This window comes from Cydia pomonella, chromosome 23 (genome assembly GCF_033807575.1).
Source record: "Cydia pomonella isolate Wapato2018A chromosome 23, ilCydPomo1, whole genome shotgun sequence".
Taxonomy (NCBI): Eukaryota; Metazoa; Arthropoda; class Insecta; order Lepidoptera; family Tortricidae; genus Cydia; species Cydia pomonella.
Genome location: NC_084725.1, coordinates 9,343,125 through 9,370,728, shown reverse-complemented (window position 1 = coordinate 9,370,728; position 27,604 = coordinate 9,343,125). Strand labels below are relative to the sequence as shown.

The 27,604-nt window shown below is 39.0% G+C and overlaps 1 protein-coding gene across 2 annotated transcripts in view; it reads left to right on the top strand.

Moving 5' to 3' along the window:
• LOC133530701 (uncharacterized) overlaps positions 1-27,604 on the top strand; it is a 51,041-nt gene that overhangs the window by 2,470 nt on the left and 20,967 nt on the right. The window contains exons 2-11 of one of the 2 annotated variants that reach the window (XM_061868721.1): positions 10,374-10,614; positions 11,736-11,907; positions 12,860-13,031; positions 14,594-14,773; positions 17,357-17,508; positions 19,606-19,713; positions 20,169-20,314; positions 24,215-24,318; positions 25,264-25,429; positions 26,783-26,892. In XM_061868721.1, coding sequence (XP_061724705.1) covers positions 10,374-10,614; positions 11,736-11,907; positions 12,860-13,031; positions 14,594-14,773; positions 17,357-17,508; positions 19,606-19,713; positions 20,169-20,314; positions 24,215-24,318; positions 25,264-25,429; positions 26,783-26,892 — 1,551 coding nt within the window. The other variant, XM_061868722.1, reaches the window with a different exon arrangement.

Sequence of the window (27,604 nt, the reverse complement as noted above, 5' to 3'; positions counted from 1 at the left end):
GCAGTCTACCCGCGCCTCCGCGAACATCCCCGATGCACTACAGAATTTGGGCAGACCCATGAGCACTCTGAAAGCATTATTATATTGAACACGCAGAGCGCTGTACCGTTTATGAGTATAATCAGCCCACAGGTTGCTTGTGTAGAAGGTTGTACAGTAAGCCCTAAAAAGGGTGACATTTACATCTTTAGAACAGTGAGCAAACCTGCGAGCTATTATATTAGCTCTGACGGACAACGCTCTGCGTTCGCGTTGAAATGAGATGCTTATAAACTTTTTCACACTCTTTATATTATAGAAAAAAGTAGTGCAAAGGATTGATAACATTCATTAACACAACTTATCACTGATAGAGTGATAAACAAAGTGATTATGATATTGATATGGTATTTTAATCTGTGCCAAATGGCCATGTCATTAACCTCATTTACTGTACCATTGATTACTCTGTTAACTGATAGATCTTACACCTTATTGCAAATACATAAGGCCCACATATGGTCAGTTAAGAGTGTTGCTGTTAGTACCATTGTCCACACAGAAACCGGATTTTTTGCCTAAACCGATACCGAAACTAGGTTCATGGAACATGAGTTTTATGCCGAATTCTGCCAAAACCGAAATTCGATCGGACATTACTGGAAACACAGTTTTGGGTTTGCAGTTTTTTGGGCGAAACCGAACTTCAGGTCGAAATTATGATTTTAAATGGCGAAACCTGCCAAGGCCAAAACTACGGTCAGACATTACCGAAATACAGTTTCGGCGCGGTCGAAAGTTTCCGCAGTTTGTGTTGGCCGAACATTTTTCCGAAACATTATTTTTATGTCGAAACCGAAACTTCGGTTGGCCACTAATGGTCAGTAATGTTAGGAGTGTTAGTACAAATGCAGTCTTCTTTTGATTATTGGTGGTTGCTTTTTGTACTGAATTGCCACCGAAACTGTCTTTTCAGTATAAAAAGCAACCATCCTTCGCCGAAACATGATTTTTAAACCAGCCAAACCGAAACTTCGGTCAGACATCAACGAAATACAGTTTCGGTGCGGTGGAAAGCTTTCGCAGTTTTTTGGGTAAAACCGAACCTTTGCTCAGTATGTTAAGAGTGTTAGTTTAGTACAGATGCAGACGTCTAATGATTATTGTTGTTTGTTTTTGTTTCCAATACACAGTCAAGTTTGTGCTTTCAACTTATTTCAACTAATAGTGTAATAAGTAGCCATTAACCTCTTTCTTAATTAGTTGTGGCAATTAGGTATTATGTGATTAGGTACATGTGTATACAAAGTTAATTATGTTGTATGACATTTAACTTGCAGCTTTTGATTTTTTGAAGTGAAAACTTCTTTAGCGGCGGTGTGCACTTTTTGTGATAGGGAAAATATGTTAAACTCGCGACAGGTCACGTGACTGACAGATTCGTCAGATTGAAAATTCATAAGACGGACACGTGACCTGATCGAAAAACTGTTGCAATGTCATTGAATCCAGTAGACGGCAATAAATGAATATAGTATTTTACCACATAAATGACAACAGTTTTATGCTGATAAATTGATAATTAAAGCAATTCGTGAAAAATTAATTCCCTAACCATTCCAAAATATCAAAAATGCACAACGTTAATATTCAAATCTCACTTCTGCCGGCACTCCCGGAGTGCAATCCGTTGTTTTTTTGGTTTTCAATCTAATAAAAAGTCCACATGAACTGGGTTCTTATATATTGCAGTTTAAACGCCCAGCAAGCGTTTGTTTCATAAACTGGAGCTCTATGAACTAATTACGGGACCAGATATACCTCATGTCATTGTATGTGCACACTTACGAGTGCTTCTTACTTCCTGTGCGCTACTACACTTTGTGGGTTTTGGCCTCTTCCACAGTGCTTTTCCATTTGCTCCGGTCCTTTGCTTCCTTCCTCTAATTTGTGTACTTTCCCATTTTTCGAAGATCCTCTTCCACTCAGCCTAAACACCGTTTTTTTGGCTTGCCTTGTGTTCTCTTTTGTTGGGATTTCCACTATTTATATAGAAACGTGAAATTCAGCGGAGCCTGCCGGTGGGTAGTGACTCTTAATACCTTTAATACTTTTAATAAAATAATAATAATAAATATTATAGGACATTATTACACAAATTGACTAAGTCCTACAGTAAGCTAAATAAGGCTTGTGTTGAAGCTAAATTATGAAACAATAAACTGTAAAATGTAAATTAATTTTCCGTTAAACCTGTCTTAAAGCGCTTCACATCGTTTATGTGTGTGTCGGAGACAGATCCTCTGTTGTTGTTTAATCTTCGCAACCCCGCGACTACATGACCTACAATTTTCGGTCAGGGTCGGTTAAACTCGACACCTTCGTCCCCACGGCGGTTGCATCTTGCAGAACGGTCACGCTTCTTTGCGAGTGTTTAAAAAATAACGCCCGTAGTTTAATTAACTTACCGTAACGTAAATAAAATGATATGTCATCCGTAATAATAATAAATAAATCAATATTTCGGAACATACTAACCCAAATAGACTAAGCCCCAAACTAATCAAAGCTTGTACTATAGGTACTAAGTGACGATATCTTATACCTTTAAACGAGCAATTCTTGTATATATATATATATATATGTATATATATTTCCGGGATCTCGGAAACGGCTCTAACGATTTCGCTGAAATTTGGTATATGGGGGTTTTTGGGGGTATACAATCGATCTAGATTAGTCTTATGTTTGGGAAAACGCGTGTTTTCGAGTTTTCATGCGTTTTTCTTTCGACGCAGAATATGGTCGCAAATTTCGTGTTGCCGGCCACTGCCCGTCTGGTCCAGCGGGTTAAGACGCGGACTGCTAAACGAGTGTTATGGGTTCGAATCTCGCCCGGTGACTAACTTTTGTTTTTTTTTTAATATGTTCAAGTTTATATATAATGTTTGAACTTTTATTGTTTTAGACAAGTTTAATTTAGTAAAAAAATGTAGTTAAGATTATCACCTATACACCACCATATTACAATAAATAGTTATAACCGAGCAAAGCTCGGTCGCCCAGGTACTATATACTTAAATAGATAAATACATACTTATTAACACAGAAAACACCCACGACTCAGAAACAAATACCCATGCTCAACGCACAAATAAATGCCCTTACCGGGATTCGAACCTGGGACCATCGGCTTCGTAGGCAGGGTCATTTAAGTCAGGTCAGGGTATTTTAAATGCGAAAGCGCTATCTGTCTGTTACCTCTTCACGCTTGAGCTGTTCAATTGATCTTCCGTATTCTAAAACCATGACTTAAAGGGGTCAAAAGGGGGTGGAAAAATTTACTATGAAATGAAAGTATTTAATCTTAGCAGACTAAGTCGCGGGCAGAAGTGTAAATTAGTGGCACTGTGAGCTATAGACCTCGTGATATTCTTAAAAAAAGTAAAAACGGAAAATACTTACCTACTTCGTAGAGTAAATTATCACAGCGAACTCACAATGGTCTTAAGTGCAATTTTAAACTTAAAAAAAAAAAAAACCGAACCGACAGATAAATTGTACCTAACTATCGAACCTACTAACTACGGAAGGTGGAGATAAGGAATGGAATCTCCATATACCAAAAAGTGTCATCAAAAAACCTTAAATAGCAATACCTAGAATACTTGAAAAAAAAAATCAAATCATAGACAGCGCACTTCACTCCGTCAATAACGCCTAGGTTCTTAGCTACTCTAGCGCTAATCTGGAGAGATTTGGAACTATTATTTATAGCTGACCACTGGACACTTTTGCATAAGTTCTGCCTATGGAGATTGCGTTCCTTAACTCTACCTTCCATACTACTAACCACTCACGTGCGTTTGGCAAATGTAGTTGCCAGCTGTCACCCTTATTTTATTGTAATAATAGAAGTCACTAAACAATATCAAGCACGTGAGTGGCTAATAAAATTTCACGAGAATCGGTTGAGTAATGCGACCTGTAGAGTTGAACATCCAGACGTAAAGCATTTTTGCCCAAGCTGAAACGGAGACCTTCGCTAACTTTCGGTTAATAAGTATGGGAGCACCAATATGCTCCACCTAGTAAGCAAGTGATCAGTGGCCCAAACAGACCCGAACTCCATATTCGCCCTATGGCGTTGTTTTTGGCCGGTCAATGACTTAGCACAATGGATTGTGCAACCATTGTCTCGACTCAATACAGACTTTGTTCTTAGCCTTCGTTAACTGGGTTATGGTGTTGTTTACCTCTTTGGCATTGGCCCTTGTTAAATTTAATGGCGGCAAAACATAGCCTTTAAAATTATTGTTCAGAAATTAGGCGTTTCCGCGTACGACAAAATTATTGTTTAGAAATTAGGGCGTTTCCGCGTACGACATTCGTGGCGACATATCTGGGGATTTCATGTAGAGAACAATGTTATGTTACCTGTTTATCACTTTGAGTGATAAGGGACAACTCGAGAAAAATAATCTTGCCAGGGACCACCAACGGTTGGAAGTAATATCTTTGATTAATAAAGTCAACAAAATGCTTTTTGGTTTATAAATATGCGGACCACTTTAAGGGTCTCCCCAAACTAGTCGACGCCGTTTCGGCAAATCGCGTACGGAAAAAGCTTTATGTCAACGCAATAAGAGCGAATAAGTCGTAAATCGGCTCGGCCCACGCGAAACGACGTCTTTCGACGGGAAAACGGCGTTTTGCCGTAAAGCTGTTCGCATTCGTACGACGCTGTTTGCAGCCTACCGCACACGTTCGCATTCATAAATCTCCTTATACCACCGTACGGTGCCGGAAAGAGTTGAACGGCTCCGATCACGGCCAAGTACCTACGATAAGGACCGGTCAGAGCTGGCGGAAGCCGTTCAGCGTCTTCGACGGCCGAACATAGCTGACGACGGCCGAACAGAGCCGATGACGGTAAAAATGCTGGTAAGCCTTTTTTTCCATGCCCGTCTACGTAAAATATCCATCATCACAGGTTATTATATAATATGTAACAATTACCAAGGAAAATAATCTTACAGGTCTGTTCAATTTCAAACTCAGGTTGTTACTAACAACCAGTCTCCAAAAATGAGATTTACGATTGCCGATCACCCGCTGTCCTACATCTGTTCGTCGGACTCAACGGCTGTACGTGTGCTGTCTGACGTCTCGACGGCAGGACGGAGCACGGGAGAGCCGACCGTCGCTTTACAACTGTTGCGATAGCAAGTCGCAGGCGATCGGGCGTCTCTACGGCCGCAAGGAGGATGAGACTGCTAAACGCAGGTGTCCAACCGTGGAGACGGTCGATCGGCTAAATGCGAATAGTGTGGTGTAAAACACTCGGCGAAAGCCGACTCCGCGTCGACTGGTTTGGGGAGACCCTAAGGTTAAGAAGCCCTAGTATAAAGTATAGATGTTGAAGACGAGGGACATGTTAGATTGCTTATAATGCTTTTAATGGCTATTGTAGGGTCAAAACCAACCTGCTTGCTGAGTCGTAAATGATGCTTAATAATTTATATGGCTGTCTAGCTCGCCATCTCTAGCAATGCGTGTTGCAGTTTTCTCTTTTTAGGGTTCCGTAGCCAAATGGCAAAAAACGGAACCCTTATTGATTCGTCATGTCCGTCTGTGTAAGGCATCGCATTATTGTATGATTTATGTTATGTACGTCCATGAATTCTTTATAAAGACAACGCATTTCGAAGTTATTTGTAAAAAAATACAAGTTCTCCGAAAAGGACTCAAGTCTCTACAAAAGACTCGAGTATCTAATAAGTTGAAAAGAACTAGAGTTTCATCTTAATTATGAGAGTCTGAAAAAGTGAGTCGAGTCTTAAAGCAGAGGACTCAAATGACTCGAGTCTTAACCAACACTAGATGACAATGCAATATTATGATGACATGGAGCTGATCTGATAATGGAGACAGGAGGTGGCCATGGGAACTCGGTGATAAAACAACGAAAATTAATTGATTGTGTTTAGGGTTGTTAGAATTGTCTACATAATTATTATTTGCCTGTGGAAAAAAGTACAGTCAGCGATTAAAGTTAGTACAAAAAAAATATTCTCAAATCTCATTTTTATTGTAGTGGTACTAACAGCGACACACTCAACTGCCCAGGGGTAGACCTTATTCTCTTTTCAATAAAGTTTACAAATACTCAAACTATGTCGACGATCGCACAAAAAACTCTTACGCCCGACATGTCTTGTCAAACACGAAATTGCAGTTTATGCAACCGCATAATCCTTCCTTTTATGATATCATTATAAATGTTGCCGTTATAAACTGGGTCAAACCAACTTGCTAAGCGTGTCAACTGGGCTCTCATTCACCACTTCGTTAGTGTTGCCAGTATCAATTTGTGCTCCGACGGTAATACTTATTTGTTTTACATGGGGACTAATTTGTTTTCACCACCAACTGGTAAAGTCCCTCTTGACTGTTCAAAACTAATGAGAAAGTTGCATTTCATCTACATGTGTAAAACTAATATTAACCCCTCGTGCTAATGTTGATAACCGAGCAAGTGAAAGATTGAACTAGCATTGGCAGTGGTTTGAAAAGTAGAATCTACAGATAACACAACATTTTTACCACACCAATGCGAGGAAAATAACACTAACTGTAAAACATTACAGGTTCAATCAAAATGACCGTTATTAAATATTATATCAATCATTTAAAAATAATAATAATTTCTACCGTCCAATGTGAGGAAACAGTTCAATATTTAATTACTTTTCCACCCTTGTAGATAAAACACTACTCTCTCATCAGTTTATGAAGAGCTGAAGAGCCTTTATGAGCTGGATGCCTAGCCAAGATACCAATCGTTTGCGCCGTAGCGAAGGAAACGCTAATGTCTCTCTGTCGTACTAATATGGAAGAGTGATGGAGAAATACCGTTTCGATTGGCATCTTGACTAGGCTCTCTGGTGTGGTGAAAATATTTTTTCTCGCTTTGCACCTTAATCCTTTGTATTAAGGCGAAAAATGTATCTTTAACGTCGTCTGTATGTCGCTGATATTGATAACCGAACAAGCGAAAGATTCCAACATTGAACCAGGAGCGTAGTGAGTGTTTCGAGATGTGGAATCTTGAGCGCTGCGAGTTGCGAGGGTTCCAAGCCACGAGTTAAACAAACTTTGCCTCCGAGTGAAACACAAAATTTTCACCACACCAACGCGAGGGAAATACTAACTATGAAATATCAAAAAAAATCAAATCAAAATGAACGTAATAAAAAAGAATATCATTCAAAATCATTTCAAACTCAATTCTACTTTGCCGCACATGTGAATAACATACTTTCTCATTCGTTTTTGAAGAATCAAGAGGGCCTTTACCAGTTGGTGTGGTGAAAAATGTTTTGTAAATAAATAGGCCTTTACTCGATGCGATTGCGGAAAGTTGCAAGCGCCCTAAATAAGTTCTGGGAGTAGGTTACGCGACTACTCGGTCTAGTTTGCCTAGTAATGATGCAGAAATGTTTTTGAATGCGTGTATGTATATATTGCAATATATATATGTATATTATGTATTGGCCCTGGCCTGGAAGATGCCCGGAAAACGGAAACATGGTCGCCCTAAATTTACTTGGCGCCGTTCCGTGGAGCAAGAGTTGGGTGTATTGGGGATGGGGTGGGAGGAGGTTACCCAAGCTGCCCAGGACCAGAGTCAGTGGAAGAAAATTGTTCGAGCCCTACACCCCAGCAGGGGGTAACAGGATGGAAGGAAGAAGAAGTATGTATACATTAGTCTGTCAAGCCATTGCGGTCTGTAAAAAGCGGCAAATTATAAAAATGTAGTGGCGAAGGGTTATCCTCCCATATAAAATTTGTAATTCTCACCTTTTCCTACTGACAAGTTGTTTGACAGCCTATAGATCCCCAAGCCTATACTGCTAAACGGATATTAAGAGGATACGGGAGCTGAGATTTAAATGTTTTAGGTGAATATACGATAGCGGATAGGGTTGCCTGTCCTTACTTGTCGCACTGTGAACGGATTGCATTCCCCCATCAGTGTTGTCTTATTTTAAGTTAATGTTTGCTGTACCTACTAACCCCTTAGTTTGTAAGTTCTACTAATAAAAATATGTGTCCATGTGTTACATGAAATAAAAATATTCATTCAATCATTCATATCCGTCTCGCTATCGGAAGCGGCTCCTAAAACTAGTGCGACAAGGACAACGCCAGGTTAGGCGAAAAACCTTGTATAAAAATCTCAAAAAATGATGTTTCGTACTCGACTGTTTCCTCCTTCAAAACTTAACCAAATGTAACGAAATTTTAAGATCTAAATTGTAATGAAACTATCTGTGTCGGACTATTTTGCTTTTTAGGCTAACTGATGTCAGTTTTGAATACCAAGCTTCTCGTTGCGCCCCAGTAAATTGGGCCGTTTTTGCGATTATTAGAAGTGCACTAGCGCCTTAAGAAACAAAAATATCAATAAAAGGAACACAGTACACACAGATAATAATAATCTGTGTTGAAAAAATCATTGCTCTAGCTTCAAAAACCACGGAGGTAACAGTCAAGTACGTTTGTATGGAGAAATTACCACTCCTGTTGCCTCTTAACGTTTAGTCGTTAGAATGAGTTGAATGACATAAGCTATACGTAATAAGTAATTCACTTTGTAATGTTATTCGTTCGTTTATTTATTAATGTTCCGTTCCGGGTCCATGAGATATTTTTTCATGTTTTAACATCTTGTAATTACCATGGTGCAATAAATAATGAATTTAAATGATATAGGAGTAATACGGGCAGACGAGTCGCCCGATGGCAAGCAATACCGTCGCCCAGGGACACCTACAACACCAGAGAGGTTGTGCGTTGCCGAAATTCAAGACGGGAGTACGCTCTTTTCTTGAAGGTCGTATCGGTTCGAAAATTCGCGGGCAGTACATTCCATAGTTTAGCTGTGCGAAGCAGGAAATTTCTGGAAAAACACAAATGAGGACTGTCAACCATCTAAGTGGTGAAAATGGAAATGTCGCGTAGAGCGACAGCGCAAGAAGCGACAGGAAAAACCTTTTTAATTGAAACTCGATAAAATGTAAAAGTCGTCTTCTTTTTAATTTCATACACTTTTAGCTAAATATTCTACCTTTCAACCAACTTTACCGGTCTTTACTCAATAACACTACTTTGCTTTGAAATTCTTACTTACTTTCCTCATAAAAGAACAAACAGAATCTCATCAGTCATCAGAAAACTCTGAATCCGAATAGATCCAAACAAAAAACTCATGTTCTCATGTCAGAATGCCGTTACCACGGAACATTTTATTTTTATTGATATAGATAAGTCTGGGTCAAAAGCTTTTAGGTAAATCTCGTCTCGTGACGTTAAGACTGACTCATCCCATTACGTATGCATCGAATTCGAAAACCATTCTAATTTGAATCTTAACACATACGTCATTAAGTAGAAAGTAAGTCTAATTAGTCTTGATCCACTTCCAAGGGTCAACTGAGGTATAAAGAGGAAAACTGCAAGGTTTATTCTGACCACAAATGTGTTCAAACTTAAATATTGGCTTCGTTTAAAATGTTAGCAAGTGCAAGACAATGAAGGAGGTTTATTATGAAATGAATATGTTGGTTTATTATATGATGTAAGTAATAAATGGTTTGCGATTATGAATGTTACGTTACCGTAGAAAGTTGCATTCAAATTAAGAACTGTACAAAACATGCCGCTTTGTAGGGAAATCCTATGCGCAGTGACCCTTTTTCATAGCTCCTGGTCCGTTATTATCTACTAGAGTTCCACCACGTCCGTACCTATCCTCGTAAGGCCCAAGGTCCTAATAACGATACAATTTCAGTAATTGCATTAAAATTGTACACCATTATTTATTACGAGAATGACATGAAATTTAAAACACCTCCCAACACACAAACGTTTAAGCTAGAAAACCTGATGCTTTTAAATAAAAAATTGGTTCACCCGTTTAAGGGCTACAGTGTCATAGACGAACACACAAACAGGCACACACACATAGCGGTGAAGCTTATAACACCCCCTTAAATAAATAAATATTTGGGGACAATCTTACACAGATCAGCCTAGCTCCAAACTAAACAAAGCTGGTACTATGAGTATTAGGGGACTATATACATACTCGTACATACGAGTATATAGATAAATACATACTTATATACATCGAAAACACCGATGACTCAGGAATAAATACTATCTGTGTTCATCACACAAATAAATGCCCTTACCGGGATTCGAACCCGGGACCATCGGCTTCATAGGCAGGGTCACTACGCACTAGGCCAGACCGGTCATCAAGGGTTCTTCTTACAAGAAACCTGTTCTTATTAACTTTAGATTTAATAAGGCTTCTATTCTTCCAGTTCCGTCCGCGCCACAGAACCTAACCGCGAAGGCAGTGACTTCCGAAGACATCCACCTGTTCTGGGCCCCGCCAAGCAACTTCACCCGCCACCCCGAACCGAAGAAAGAGGTCCAAGGAGACGAACCGGCTCGAGAGTTCGACTGGTACAAGAAAGACCAGCTCAAGTACAACGATGAGTTCTCGTCGTCGGATATTTTGAACGGCATGCGGAAACGAGATCTTCGCTCGCATAGGCATAGGTATGATTTTTATTTGTATGTCTTTAGTCATAAAAAAAAAAACGTTCGTACCCTAGCGACAAGAGCGGACTTTCTATCCGGAGATCGCGGGTTCAAACCCCGGCTCGTACCAATGAGTTTTCGGAACCTGTGTACGATGTACGTACGTACGCTTTTCGGTGAAGGAAAATATCGTGAGGAAACCAATAAGGCCTCTGGATTGACAGGTCAGATGGCAGTCGCTTTCGCAAAAATGGGCGCCTTCGCCAATTCTCGGGATTAGTTGCCAAGCGGACTCCATCCTCTGAGCCGTGGCAATAAGCCGGGACAAACGCTAGGAAGATGTCTTTAGTCATCACGGAACAATTGTGTTCCGGACATTTGGGAGGCTAACACGTAGAGGCCTTTTGACTTTAATGAGTTGATATGCGATGATGACGATATATCGTCGGGGATAGTGCAATACCGCGCAACTAACAAAGTCGAAAGAGTTCGAAATTAAAACAATGTACAAGGTAATTGGACCTTACTGCATTTGTTAGTTACGCGGTATTGCACTATCCCCGACGATATTATGATAGTATGTCAATAATGTACCTGCAATAAGTAAACACAATGAAGGCCGCAAAGATATCTGACACGATCTTATTTGTAGAGCCATTCCTATGGCGCGCTTGCGTGTCACATATTTTTGCGGTCTTCTAAGAGTAACATATTGCAGGTACAGAATAGTGTAGATGAAAAAAAAAAACATAATTTGCATGCTAAATTATTGGGAACATGTGCTGCTCTCGCAAAATTGCAAGTGAACACCTTAGAATCGGACCACGATAACTCTGTATGCCATTTGCAATAACAAAGTTTGGCAATGTCGTCCTTTATGTCAAATTTCTATGAAATTTTGACGTAAAATGACACTCCAAATGGAAATAACAACCTGAGGGAGTGTCGTTTTGCGTCAAATTTTCTTAGACGCTTAGATGGTTTATAGTTTGAGAATTTATTTCTCCAAAACAATATTATAATTCACTTACATAGAGAAATACAAACAATCCTAATATACATTATTTACACTTTATTTTTTTCGTAGATGGACTCTATTACCGTACCACATTTCTAGCAAACAAATGTTTTATTTCTAGGAAGCGTCGCCAAGATAACGCCACAGAGCACAACATTCACTCCGAGCACTCGGACGGCATAGACACTCATCTCGACATCGAAATCGTAAAGAAGTCGTTCACACCGGCGTACCCGCATAAGGACGCCACGCAAATCGCCTACGTCCTCTATTACGAGCAGGGACAGCCTAAGGTATGTGAACTTTTTACTCGACCTAAATTGTGATTGTTCTTGTTTAGATTAAGCCTGATATTGTAATTAAATACTCTATAGCTTAACGCACGCTCAGGCGTGTGACCAAGCGGGCGCGGGTCGGGTCGGCGGCGGGCCCGCGGCGCAGTGTGAATGCTCGGCGGCGGGTCCTACGTAGTCTGTTACGGTCCATTTTAATTGTAATAATATACAGCGTAAATGCAACGCGCGCCCGCGCCTGTCCCGCGCACGCATGCGCGTGTTCGCGCCCGACCCACGCCTGCGGCCTGTGTGATGATGTTCATATAAAACTAGCTGAAGAGACGCGCTGCGGGCTCGCTCGGTCACGCGTCCGACCTCCTCACCTTATGTGTGGGTTAAGTTCAAGCTTTGGAATATTATTTAGTACTAGATATGTATTAGAAAACCAAAACTTCTGCGTAGTAATTCAAATTATTATTATTTTCAATCTGACTCCACAATATAGGCCTAGCCTAGGCGGTCATATATTTAATATTAATATTATTACGTTTATTATTCGGACAACAAGATCCACAAATTTGTTAGTATTATTAAAGCTAAAACCTAAAATCTGTTAATATTCGTGACTCACTAATGACAGCGTATTTTTAATGAAGTGTTGCATTATTGAGCACTCATTCTTTACAGCAAGCCTTCCGGAGGCTGTTTGGGCTGTCACGTATTCTGTTCAGAAGCGATGCCATCTTTTTACGCAGCACAGCACTAAAACTGTGTACGCGTGCTTCCGCGAACATGGTGGATGCACTGTAGAACCGTGACAGCTCCAGCAGCGCCCTGAAAGCATTATTGTACTGGACGCGCAGAGAGCTGAGCGACCGTTGCGTACACCTTACCCACAGTGCAGCCTAGTACAGCGATCATAGGTTAAGGAAATATGTTTTGGTAAATAAATTATTTTTTTATTTTCTAGGTTGACGCGGCGCCGGTGATCGGCATCCCTAGCTCGGCCGATGTGAAGAAGATGAATTACTTCTCTAGTGATCTGACGATGGCGGATTATTCGAAGGCGACGAGGAATTTGACGCTGCTCAATACGGCTGGGAAGCTGACCAAAGTTGTCGGGTTTAAGTTGAGGAATTTAAGTAAGTAAATTTGGCTTTAATATCCTCTGGCACACCCACTTTGTCAGTAGTAAAAGGCGGCAAATTTAATAAAAGTAGGCGAGAAGGGTTGCCTTCCCAAACAAAATTTGAATATCGCGCCTTTTTCTACTGACAACATGGAAGTGTTTGAGTATTGTTATACCTTTTATACAAGTAAAAAAGATTGTATCCATGAACGTCTAACTTTCTCTTTTGAATTAAAAAAATCTGGAATAAAATATTTTAATTTTGAATACGTTAATAACAAAAAATACCTGTCAGCAAGAGGTGTCTGAAGTTCAATTGCTCAGAAATAGTATGAGTTTTTACAGAAGCGAGAATTTACAGCTCCTCAATTTTATAAAATTAAGTTTCGCACACTAAGCTTTTTTCACCTTTAGTTATATTTTTTCCAATTAGGCAGCAGAATCTATTGTTCAAATTCTTCGGAGGTTGCACTAACCATCTTCAAAAGGTTGTCAACGTTTTTTGTGTCATTGGCGCCCATTCTGTATTTATTATCTCATTTTCATGTAATTATCATTAATTAATTATACTCAAGAATAATAAATCACTTTACACAGAATATTGGAATTGCTTGCAACCGCATGAACGGCGAGGAAGTTACGCATTGATTGTCGGCGTTCGGAATCCTCTTTGATGTATTCTCGTGCATAATGATCGTTTACTTAATCCGACGCCTTGCTTTCACATTTCCGTTATTTACTATTTCACGCTACATCGGTTATGAAGGGAAACTTGTACTACGTAGTACAACAAACAAAAACGATTGAAAAAGTCAACGAGAGTATCGTAAAGAATAAAATATTAAGTTTACTTAATCCGACGCATTGCTGAAAGTTAAATTGCGAAGCTTGTAATCTATTATAGTTCAAAATGTAACGTATAATTGATTTAACTGTACCTATTATAATCTTGTAAATCTGTCGATCGCTCCCAATAACTTATGTGCTAAGTTTACTACCATTGAATGTCCTTACTTTGCTCCCCGCTGGGCAATTGTGCTCTGTTTTTATGCATGAAAACTATATCACGACCTCATTTAAGTTTTCAACATGATAGTAGTGATCGTCTACTTTGAATTTTAGAGCAACTTGGAGCATTTTAAGGTACCTATTTAAAAATACTTGCGGACAGTGAAATATAAATCTACAATAATTAGATGGTGGATAGTTATATTATATATTAACTCGAGTTTACAACAGATCTGAGAAATAATTACAGTTTTAACCCAAAATAAATGTGGACTCCAATAAAAATAAAAATTGGTCCGCCATTTTCTTTACGTAAGGTATTTATTATTTGGTGTTGTGGCCTTTGAGTGCCACTTCGTACCATCAGTGATCTGTTGTGTCGGCCCTTTAAAGTTCATTACTAAAGCCCGTTGAATCCAGGAAGTTCCAGATTCTTTCGGTCGCAATGTTCTGTACCTCATAGGGTTGCCGCCCTAAGTAGGTACTTCTTTTTGACATTAGTGGTACGTAAGGTATAATGCAGCTTACAGCTAAGAAGTTAAAAAACGCTTCGTTTCACCTTTCCAGAACCCTTCACCCCCTACAAGATCTGGGTGCGAGCATTCTACAGTTTCTCACTAGACGGCGTCAAGTCGTCGGACCTTTTAGAGCGTTTGGGCGACGCGTCGACGCCTTTGTACGTCCTCACTGACGTGAAGCCGCCGTCGCCGCCGATCATCATGAACCTCACTTGCGACCAGCCCAATGGTAAGGGATAAGACGTGTTTTCTAGAACCCTCTTCTTTCTGTAGAGATATATCATGTGGATCTTGTGGAGCACAGTTCCTCACTAGATGGCGTCAAGTCGTCAGACATTTTAGAGCGTTTGGGCGACGCATCGACGCCTTTATACGTCCTCACTGACGTCAAGCCGCCGTTGCCGCCGATCATCATGAACCTCACTTGCGACCAGCCCAATGGTAAGGGATAAGACGTTTTTTGCTAGAACCCTCTTCTTTCTGTAGAGATATATCATGTGGATCTTGTAGAGCACAGTTCCTCACTAGGTAGCGTCAAATCGTTAGACATTTTAGAGCGTTTGGGCGACGCATCGACGCCTTTATACGTCCTCACTGACGTCAAGCCGCCGTTGCCGCCGATCATCATGAACCTCACTTGCGACCAGCCCAATGGTAAGGGATAAGACGTTTTTTGCTAGAACCCTCTTCTTTCTGTAGAGATATATCATGTGGATCTTGTAGAGCACAGTTCCTCACTAGGTAGCGTCAAATCGTTAGACATTTTAGAGCGTTTGGGCGACGCATCGACACCTTTATAGTACTTTATACGTCCTCACTGACGTCAAGCCGCCGTTGCCGCCGATCATTATGTGTGAACGGGGGTCAAGAAAATGTGACATGTTGTGACAAGGGGGAGGGGGAGTCACAAACTTTGTGAAGTTACTTTAAGTTCATCAGTAACCGAAAATTTATTGATTTTTTTAAATTCGCTGTACAGTTAAATAACATTTTTTTGGAACGATCATCATGAACCTCACGTGCGACCAGCTCAATGGTAAGTAACTGTAAGACGTATTTGCTGTCCTGTGAAACTGTGTTATTTTCGAGATTTTTACAGAATGGAGTTCTTAATAAAGGGGTTATTAAAGGTTATGGTATTTCCGGATCGGGTTAAACCGTATGCTTGATGGTTATAATATAACCAATCCCAAATGGGGACATTACAAATGTTCATTATGATTGTGTAGAATAATGCTTGCGTGCGTAATGTGCTGTGAGCTATCTCCAAATAAAACATTTCAAATCATCAAATCAATATGTTTTTTGACTATCGTACCCTTTCCTCAAAAAATATCTACATCTAGACTGATAGTTGAATAACTACCCAGGTTTGACATTTTTACAAGCTTTTATTTAACTTGAAATGTAACTAGGTTTGCGCGGAGATGTGCGCAGCAGCTACAGGGCTCCCCCTCAAGCGAAGCGTACTGGTCGTCTGATGGATCGACCTGACCGAGTACACTTTGCCGGAGGTTCATTACCAGGTTCATGCGGATTCACCGTGTAGGCGGGCTTTAAACGGTCAATAGATACTGCGACAGCCCGTCCCGGCAATTGAATTGTGAAAACTTTATTACTACGCTTCAATACTGGATAGGGCCCTTTATATGGAGCTTGCAGCGGCTTGCGCACTGCATCTTCTCGCAGGAAAACATTCTCGCAATTTTCCAAATCAGGATGCACAAAAATCCCTTTACTATTAGGGTGCACCTTTTGCGTAGGCTTGAGATCATTTATGGTTTGCCGAAGTTGTTCGACGTAACCAAAATTTATGACAGGATTTCCAGAAATGGATGATGAAATAAAGTCTCCTGGCAAACGGAGTGAACAGCCATACGTAAGTTGAGCCGCGCTGACACCAGAGTCACTACGCAGTGCGGAGCGTAGACCAAGCAGGACAGTGGGAAGTTCTTCGACCCATTTATCTCGATCGCACAGCCGCGCCATAAGAGCTGCCTTAAGGCATCGATGCCATCGTTCAATTTTACCATTGCTCTCTGGATGATATGCTGTAGTGCGCACTCTTTCAATGCCAAGTAATTTAGTCAATGATGAAAAAAGTTCACTTTCGAATTGACGGCCTTGATCAGTTGTTATAGTTGATGGGCACCCAAAACGTGCGATCCATGCTTCGTATATAGTTTTAGCCACAGTTTCAGCAGTTATGTCTCGAATGGGTATTGCTTCAGGCCAATGCGTTGTCCTGTCTATAATTGTGAGTAAATACCGGTGTCCAGCCGATGAAATACTCAGAGGACCGACAAGGTCAGTATGTATATGTTGGAAACGTGCGCTTGGTGTGAAACATCCGACGTTGCTGTACGTATGACGTTGATTCATTCGATTATTGTCATTGATAATTAAAACTCAATTTTAAGCAATAATTTTCATGTTTTAATATTGGCCCTTAAACCCTTATTAGGTATGTTTGTACGGGTCAAATCTTGCAAGTTAAATTTGACCCACTTCCCGGTTTTTGATGAAGCTGAAAATTTGCATACATAATGTAACTCGGGTGACAATGCAAAATTATGGTACCATGGAGCTGATCTGATGATGGAGACAGGAGGTGGCCATGGGAACTCTGTGATAAAACAACGCAATCTAATTATGTCTGGGGTTTTTAGAATTGTCTCGATGAGTATTAGTTGCCTGTGGAAAGAAAAGTACATACAGCGATAAAAGCTTTTACCTAAAAATTTTTTTTTTGCCTAATTTTATTATATACTAAGTTATTTTCATTCATAATGTAACTTTTTTTAATTGTTAGGTGTCCTCTACTTACAATGGCGGCAACCTCTTGAATACAACAACACGCTAGACCAGTATGTGGTGACTCTCAGGAAGATTCCGGAATTGCAGCCCCGGACTCGGCTCAAACTGCCCACCAGCAAGGCCGATATCGAAACTACAATCAGTGTCGTAAGTATCATTTTTATGTCTATTCCGTACAAACAACAACATATGGCCGACCTGTGTCAAAATAAGAATTATTCAAATCGGACAAAGGTCAAAATTGCTAGTATGACATTTATTAACACTTGTATTTTTTAACTATGTTTCTCCAAAAGTGTCATCTTATTCACTAATTTATATAGTTTATTTAAAATTGTTTTACGTGAATACTTCTTCTTTCCTATTATGACTTCAATTGCGTTTCGTTCCACGGATCTGACGTTCTGACATACTACAAAAATCGATATGAAGTCAACCTAAATACAGAAATAAATACGGGAAAATTATTATAATACCATTTTCCTGTATACATTACCAGTGTTTGTTTTAGGAATTGACGGAAGGGCTTAGTAACAAACTTGACTCCTAATTGTTGACAGTCTCTACCTGTCATTTGGCATTAGTACGTAGTTGTATTTTGTGGCAAAAAATAAAACATTTATGGTTTGTGAACATGTACCTCGAATGGCGTAAATGGTGCATATTAAAGGAATCGTTTGCAGACGTTTGTGCCTAAATAGTGTTTTGTGCAATATATTATGAAGATGCATAGTGTTGTAAACAGACAGTGAGGTTCGGTTAATTCCCTGCTGTAATATGTATTTTTAACGTTTAAATAGTTGATTTATTTCCTTATTTAAGTGAAAACAAGTAAAGAAAATGCTGTAGGCGTGATTTATATATAACAATGCTGAAATTGAAAATGTAACATTTAACTAATATTAAGATAAAACTTCTTATAAATAAAAGTAATCACCACATCTTATAAAACAAAGTCCTCCGCCGTCTGTCTATCTGTATGTTCGCGATAAACTCAAAAAGTACTGAACGGATTTTCATGCGGTTTTCACATATCAATAGAGTGATTCTTGAGAAAGGTTTAGGTGTATAATTTGTTGAGGTTTTGTGTAAATCGTTTCAAGTGTTACCATGTCGAAAAACGCTTTACTACCCGTGCGAAACCGGGACGGGTCGCTAGTATAAAATAAAATGAAAACATACCTACTAATAATAAAGAAGTTGTAAAAATAATTCCCCTCCTAAAGCCTCCGCCTGCGGCATTGAACCCTTAACGCTGGCCGCGTTACCTCTCTGTATTGCCAGCGATATGCGCTGGCAGAGGTAAGCGCCATCATATCATCATATTACTTTATTGAGACCTCTTTATATAATATATATTATATTTATTTATATATTGTGTTTTTGAAGCGACAATAGATTATGTTTATTTTATTTTCTTTAGATTGTATCTATATACTCATAGAAAACTGTAAACTGGGCGATAAAGGTTTAGGTAATTGTAAAATAAGGAAACAGGTAAATTTTAAATGGATTATGATAAATTAATACATTCACTGCCAAGAACTCGTATTGTTAATTTTGTACTGTCAACGGGGCGCCCGGCACCGAAAGTATTGACATTAAATATGGGTAAAACCGTATCAACTTTGATGACTAAGCTTTTTACCTCATACTGGGTGATATCGACGATTAGTTGACCAGATATAAAGTAAACAAGACCAAAAATTGTTACTAGTTCATAAACTCATTATCCTCCTTTGCTTCGCGCTGCCGGTTTCAAAGTTGCCTCCTTTTTTTATTACGAAAAGGTAAGCTTTTGACTACAATCTCACCTGATGGAAAGTGCTGATACAGTCTAGGATGGAAATGCTTACCTAAAAGATTTCTATTCACTCTCGATTTGTACGAACTATGTAGCTTTACTTTTAATAATTTAATAGTTTTGTTTATGTTTAAAAAGATTTCATTTCATTAATTTAGTAGCCGTTTATAATGTTTTTACACAATTTTCAATCACGGCTGATTGGTCTGTGCCTTAGATACCTAACCTGACAAACAATTACAATATGGCGGACAAATGTTTGAAATGTCACCGTATTTATTAATTATATCGCTTAAAATTTAGTTTTTTCTTCGCAACTGTGATGAAAAGCATTGTGTGTAACTCCGCGGGTAAGAATATTGCAAACTCGGGTCTTTAATTCCCTCGTGTCCAATGTTTCACTTACCCCGCTCGTTGCACAATGTACTATTTTGTTGCAGTCGGTGGAGCTGTGGAACGCGACGCGCTACGAGGTGAAGATATACGCCGTCACGCTGTCCGTGGCCAGCCCTTTGCTTCTAGTCAACGGAACTACATCTGAACCTAAGGTACCTGGCCAATTCAAAACTGAACAACAATATCAACTTGCCCCCTCCTCCCCCCTAGTTCACTGGCTGGCTACGCCCTTGAACATTGAAGATAAGCTACTAAGCTCTGGCAATGAGGAATACAACATTAGATCAGATTATCTCAAAAAAATAAGAGATACCATTTTTTTTTTTTATACTTCGTCGGTGGCAAACAAGCATACGGCCTGCCTGATGGTAAGCAGTCTCCGTAGCCTATGTACACCTGCAACTCCAGAAGACATTTCGGTTAGCCTTTTCGCGTAACAAAACTTCTAATTGTTTTGCTCGTATCTAGTACGTTATTTGATCTACAATTGTGACGTTTTCAACCAAAATGTATTACTTTGTCAATAAGGTTCATATTGAAGCTATATGGAAATTGACAACCGACGATACCCTTTTGTTTGAAAATGACAACTGTCCACATTTGGCAGGAGGTTTCCCCCGAGTGGTGCCAAGTGCACCCCGAGGCGCGCGCGCCGGGCGGCCAGCTGGAGCAGTCCGCCATGAACGCCGCCATACTGGGCGCGGGCGCCATCGCGCTGCTCGCCTGTGTCGGCGCTGCCCTGCTCTACTGGAGGCAAGTAACTCGCGTGTCACGAACTAATCATGTTACCTTCTCATTATTAGGGCTCCGTAGTTAATATTTTTAGGGATCCGTAGTTCCACCCTTTTTGTTTTATACCACGACGGTGGCAAACAAGCACCGTAGCACCGTTATAGTTTCGCTATGTTCGTCTGTCCGCGGCTTTTCTCCGTGATCGTTAGTGCTAGAAAACTGCAATTTGGCAGGGATACATAAAACATGCATGGCAACAGAACGGTAAAATAAAAAGTACAAAAATATTTTTTTTAGGGTACCTCCCATACAATTTATTTTTTACGCTTAAGAGGAATTCCTAGTTGCGATTTTTCCATACAAACGCTCTCGACTGATTCCTCCCTGGATTTTTAACCTAGAGCAGTGATTTTTTCAAATAAGATCAATATCATCAATATCTGTGCCGCTATGTTTTGCTTTTTTGGATTATTTTATTTTGAAGAAAGATACAGCGCCTCGAAAATCGCAAAAACGGCTAAATTGAATTGACTGTAAAAAAAGGCACAGTATACAAATATGACAAAAAATATCCAAAAAATCAAAACATAGCGGCATAGATTATTTCTTCCTCTTGCAATTTCCAAAATTTCATATTGATTAGTTGCGTTTTGGAGGAGGAAACAGTCGAGAGCGAAACCTCGATTTTTGAGTTTTTTGCGAGTGAATTTCGGTCCGAGCTGCAGTTGTCCTTATCGCACGAATTGGAGGCGGAGACAGTTTCTAAATATACGTACACAGAAGGAATAGTGATGGGCATAACATCCTTATTAGGGATTGCAGAACCGGTACTGTTTTAAAGAACCGGGATTTCTCGGTACTTTCGGAACTGGTCTAATTATTTAATTTTTTTAAATAAAACGACAGCATTTTGCGATTTGACCACCTTTCGTATTATAATTTAATAATCACATTTTCTTTTATTACGTAGTAGGCAATTTTTTTTAGAAATATAGTATTTTACATTGCTCACACTTGTGCGTCACAAGTAAAAGATAACTACTTTGATGTTTGCCACTAGATAGCAAATTTAATGAAATTACATTGACGAGGGGATTTATATATAAGTATCGCAGTCGCATTGTATAATCCGCCGTATTACATTACGGCTAGCCGATATCAAAATAAGGGCCATTTTGAAATGCGGCGGTTCAACGATTAAGGTATGTTGGGTAAATACCGGATGCGGGTGAAGAACGTAGGACATTCATTTCCCCCTAATTTGGCTTTATTTTTTAATGTTGGCAACATTGTGTAAGACGCCATTTCATTGCGCCTCGACTGTCAGTGTCCCCGCGTCGCTCAGGGAGTCGGGCTTGTGCTATGTGCAATCACAGAGAGCAAGGTAAATTTCGCGAATTCTTCCTTCTATCCGATCTTCGCTCTGTAATTTATTTTGCGTATTGTGATGAAACTGTGTTTGTTTTTGTAATTGTGTTAACAGACCTAGCACTGCTGTAGGCCGATATCCGATCTTGACCCTTCCAGGTAAAGATCGGACCAGAAACAATCAGATCTTTACCTATTTAAAAAACAGCAGTGATTATCAAACTTTAAATTTTCTTCAATTTACCTACTGACCTTAATTATCACATTTATTGTTTTCTTGATCACACTTTCGGACCATTATTTTTATCCAGTACCACTACCAGCGCGACGGTTACTGACAATGTAATTTTTTTAATTTCCGCAACCCAAAGGTTGCCTTTTAGCGATAAGACCGCATGTTGTTTACCTGTGCTTATGTGTATGTTTTCTTTTGTATTGTTTTCTTTTATTGAGGTGTGCAATAAAGAGTATTTATATTGTATAGGGATGATGATACATGTTGAAAATAACAAAATCGAGTAAATTAGATAGCAAATGAGCAATTTTTCGCAATAAAGTACCTACACATACGGATGCATATGTAGATGTGCACGCATACATACATTGCTAGTTTCGGATACAAAATAGAGATAGGGCTTCGAAATTAGTTTCCTTAAAATGCTTCAAGAGGGCTCTCTTTTCCTATATATTTACTTTACTCTTTACATACGATCCTTACATTTTATAAAAAAAAAAAGATTGTATATAAACTATATATATATATATATATATATATATATACATAATTGAAAAATTAAACCAACAAAATCGCAATTTTAATTATTTTCCATACTTCAAGATGGGCTCTCAGTGACCTTGACCTTTTTAAAGAACTACTTAGTCTTTTTGATTTCTAAGTTTGATTCTTATTTTTTTGGCGACCTTCATTAAAAATGACTGGGCACGATTATTTTTTATTTTGATTTTTGTCCCTCCTACTTAAGTACTTAATATCTTCCAGTACATTCCATTCAATAAACAATACATTTACACTTTCCCTAAACCTGTACAGTTCATGAAATCTTAAATTGTCAAAACTACGCAACGTATCTATTATTTTAGTGGTTTTTTTTTATTACTTCGGGTAAACCTTACAATAAGAGGTTTCTTAGCACATTGTTTACTTATCAAATTGCCTTATGACATAGGTATCAAAGTTTGAGAGCCACAATTTTACCAATTTTTGTATCCGGGTTAAGATCGGATACAAAAGGGTAGACACCGGACCTATTTCTTTGTGATACCTTATTCTCTTTCCATTAGAAGCAACTTTTTTTCACCATCCAATGTTCTCCCTTGATGGCAAAACACTCGTTACCCTAAAAAAAGTATGTCTCATCTTTACACAGGTACAAAACTAAAACCGTTCTATATTGAAGATTACCAAAATTCAGGCCGAATCTACGGTTATTATTTAACGATTCGCTACGCAAGAATCTGTCACGTGTTGAGATCTCGAAAAAACATTTTTTCACGAGTTCTCTCAATTGGTCCCAAAATTGTCCGGCATTATCCCAACATACTTTACCCAGATTGTCATTACGATACGTTCTTCAATAAGGCGGCCCAAGTTTAGCCCCATCGTACTACAAGTTAAATAGATTGTAGTTTAAACATAGGTATATTTATACCTACTTACAAAATTTCACAACACACCATGATCACTCCCAACTTACTGATACGGATAGGTACAGTCAAGTGTAAAAATATGGGTGTACACATCTTACTCAAAAATATGTCCCATAGCATCTTATTCCAGTGTAATAAGAGCGTAGTACCATATTTATGAGACGATTCTTTCGATACATATTTTTGCACTTGACTGTACGACGACAACCGAAGCTGAGACATCATTCTTTTTTGCAGTTTTTACCTATATGGTAATTAACATCAATAAATCAATCAATCATTTATTATTTCGTCATCATAGGTGTAAAATACATTTAGTACAGGTGATAGGGTGTTTGGTATTAGGGTGTAATAGATACAGTATAATATTAAAATGAAAAACAATATTACGTGGTAACAACAAAAACAACTTGCGTCGGGCAGCGCAGAATAAATTCCGTCCGGCTCGCGGGCGATGTCGACGGAACGGCGCGCAATGAGCGAGCGCACGAGTCTCGCGTCTGTGTGCGCGCACTCACACTTAGATAGCTCCGGCTCCCGCCCACCGCAGCGCGACAGAAACATAGCTTCAAAAATTCGAGATTTGAAAAGTTGCTCAGCTAGGAATTGCTCTTAACGCTATTCAATCTGTAAATTCTAGTTTGGAATTTACGGCGTGGACTCTCAGCGTACGGCTTCCGCGTTGAGCGTCTACCCGAGCGTTTGGCGGGGTGGGTAGCACTAAAGTAATCTGAGCGGCGTGCTCTGAGACCGGTCGCATACTTTTGCATTTGTTTAATGTGAAGCCGCACGCGTCGACCCGCTCGAACACTCACTTCAAGGAATTACGTCATCGTTTACACCGTGTTTTTTGTACATTTCACTGATGATAATTTTTCTGAACAGGTGCAAGTCCCGTCTTAGCAAATGCATTAGTGCCGCCTACAACTACCTCGAAGAGGGCGGCGAGAGAGCCGCCAGGGCGCCGTTAAACTCATACAAGAAACCTGGTAAGTTCAGTCACTATTTTTGCATAGTTTATATTGTACTTACTACAACCATAGAGAAACAAGTAAGCATAGAGTGCTCAGTCTATACATCAGTTTTCCTACAAAAACGCTTATTATTTTCGTAGTCGACATCTAGCGTTAAGTAGCGGATTTATCGGTACCGATACTTAACACTAGATGTCGCGAGTGTCGTGACTGAAGAAAAGTATATTGCTCAACAATTTACAACTAATATTACAAGCAGAAGGAGTAAAAAATTGAGTTTCGGTTAATCCGGTTATAATATTAACTGAAAATTGTTGAGCATTATACTTTTTTTCGTCGCGACATCTATTGTCAAGTAGCAGTACTGATAAATCGGCTACTCGACCCTAGATGTCGACTACGAAAAAAATAAGCGTCTTGGTAAGAAAACTGATGTACGGAGTGAGTATTCTATGATTACTTATTTCTCTATACTATAACTCTGTCAAGTGACCATTGGTAGACTTTATGCCATTGCGATTAAGACCAATTGTCACTTAATTCTTTGGATTATTTGTCGTGAACGCTTTCTTCCTCCATTTACCAAATTTGAGAAAATGGAGAAACGGAATTGAAGAAAAAATTGTTTGAAATTTATTAATTAAATTCGAAATCTATTAATTAAGTTCGAAATTTATTTAATGGCATATTGACCCAGGACGATTCATTGGACCTATTTTCGACTCCTGAACAGAGATTCTTAGCCACAGCCGGGCGCTACCTCGAGGCTATAGTCGCCCCGAGCACCATTAGCACTAATTAGATAATATATATTTAAATATATTTAAATTCTGACTTACTGTTTTTGGTAGTAATTTATTATAGTTATGTTATAATTCAATTCTTATATTCCTATGTGTCATGTCTGGTGTATACTGTAAGTGACATTATAAAAAAAAATCTTACTACGATTTGTTGTAGTAGTAAACTGTTCTCCACTGCGGCCAGCGGGCTCCCCCACGCCGGCCGGGCCGGAGAGCTCGGCGCGGCCGCCCCGCATCGGCGGCGCGCAGCACCCCGTGGTGTGCGCGAGGGACTTCCCCAAGCATGTCGCCGCGTTACATGCTGATGGAGATATCGGATTCAGGTATTATATATTATACGAGGTTTTCCCGAGGGTATACAGTATGGGGTTCTTCAAAAAAGGAGTGTACAGGTTTTTAAAGGGTCGGCAACGCGTATGTAACACCTCTGGAGTTGCAGGCGTCCATAGGCTACGGTGACTGCTTACCATCAGGCGGGCCGTATGCTTGTTTGCCACCGAAGTGGTATTAAAAAAAAACGTAAGTTCCGTTCAGATATAGAGATCGAGTCGCTGATGCATTATTCCAAAGAGAATTTGAAAAAGAGGTGTAAGACAATTTTGTAGCCACAGTAAAATTACTGACATCTTTCGACACGTGATTAAAACTTTTAGAACGCCATTTGACTTTGATACTTATTATTTCACTGATATGTGTTAAATATCAAAAAGCGGTGCTATCTTACCGGCCATAACCTTAAGGTTTATCTTTGGCCTTTGATCTATTAGATGGCGCCACTTTTTGATATTCTAACACATATTAGTGAAAGAATAAGGATCTAAGTCAAATGGCGTTCTAAAAGTTTTAATCATGTGTCGAAAGATGGCAGTAAATTTATGTGGCTACAAAGTTTTCTTTGACAATACACCTCTATTTCAAGTTCTCTTTGATTATTCGTATCGCCTTCAAAGCGAACGTAGGAGCGGGGCCCCAATTCGTGTGTAACGTCATGTGATAGTGCTGATAATGAACGTATATACTTTTCATCACACTTGCTCGTAAACAATGTTATTGCATGCCAGCATACTGAGATGGAATAAACTATATTATGCCCACGGGCTGTAATATATTTATTTTTACATTATTCCCGTGGGCATATTTTTTAATTATGTCACTAATTCATGCGAAGCAATAACATAAAAATCAGTTTTACTTTTAAAATATGGGCGTTTGTAATAAAATATTTTGTTTATGTTTAAATATATTGAATTTTATTTTTTTAATAGCCGTTTAAAATATTTTTTACATAATTTTCAATCGTGGCTGAATGCCTTCGATGCCTTACCTTTAAAAAATTACAATATGGCGGACAAATGTTTGATATGTCACCAAATATAAGAATTATAACACATAAAATTTAGTTTTTTTACTCACAAGTGTGATGAGAACATTGTGTGTGCCACGGCCGGTCCAAAAATTACGAACTCGTGTTAATTAAGTCCAGGCTTCGAGCTTAATTAACACTTGTTCGTAATTCTTGATTACCGCTCTTAATACACAATGTACTATAACGCAAGCTCGCCAGATGTGGACGTACTTATATGTATAAATTCCTGAAATATCCCTTTTGGATTTGAATAATTCAAGTTTCTCTGAAAACTAAAAAAGCAATTAACAATTAACTTGTTTGTTTACAGTAAAGAGTACGAGATAGTGGTTGCGAAATCAGCTGCTCTCGGCCATACGAGCCACTACAGCCATCGACCCGAAAACCGGCTCAAAAACCGATACCTTAACATCACTGCATGTGAGTAACAGATATAACCAAATTTAATAACTAATCACTTCTATTTTAGGCTACGAGTACGAATTAATATTTAGGGTCAAGAATTTTATAAATGTAAAAATAATTTGCTTTTGAGATACCATTAATTTTTTTCTAACTATGAGTGTTTTAATTTTTCCTGTTATTCTATTGTTCCCGCGATCGTCGGTAGGTGTCTTAGAGCGGTCAGTGCATTAGCGGATCTTATGATGTAAAAAATTGTTTATTTACCTAAATGTGTACAGGATTTCCTTAACCTATGACTACCACACTAGGCTAAGCCTGTTTCATGGAGTTATACCAATACAATTTATTAAAGTTTTTAATCCACAGTCTACCCTGAGTGTTAGTTTTCAAATATCTAAAACTAAGTAATATTTCAAAAAAGCTTAAAAAAAATTAAAATAATAAAAGGCTTAATCTAAAGAAGAAAAATCACAATCGGGTAAAAAAGTTTAGTTAAGTTTTGTTCGGTAGTACAGACATTTCGGTCAGTTAGTATAAATACTGATATTTGTTCCTGAGTCATGGGTGTTTTCTATGTATTTAAGTATTTATAAATATTACATATATCGTTGTCTGAGTACCCTCAACACAAGCCTTATTGAGCTTAGTGTGGGACTTAATCAATTTGTGTAATAATGTCCTATAATTATATTATCCCGTGGTAACTTTTAAGTGTGCTCATAGAGCA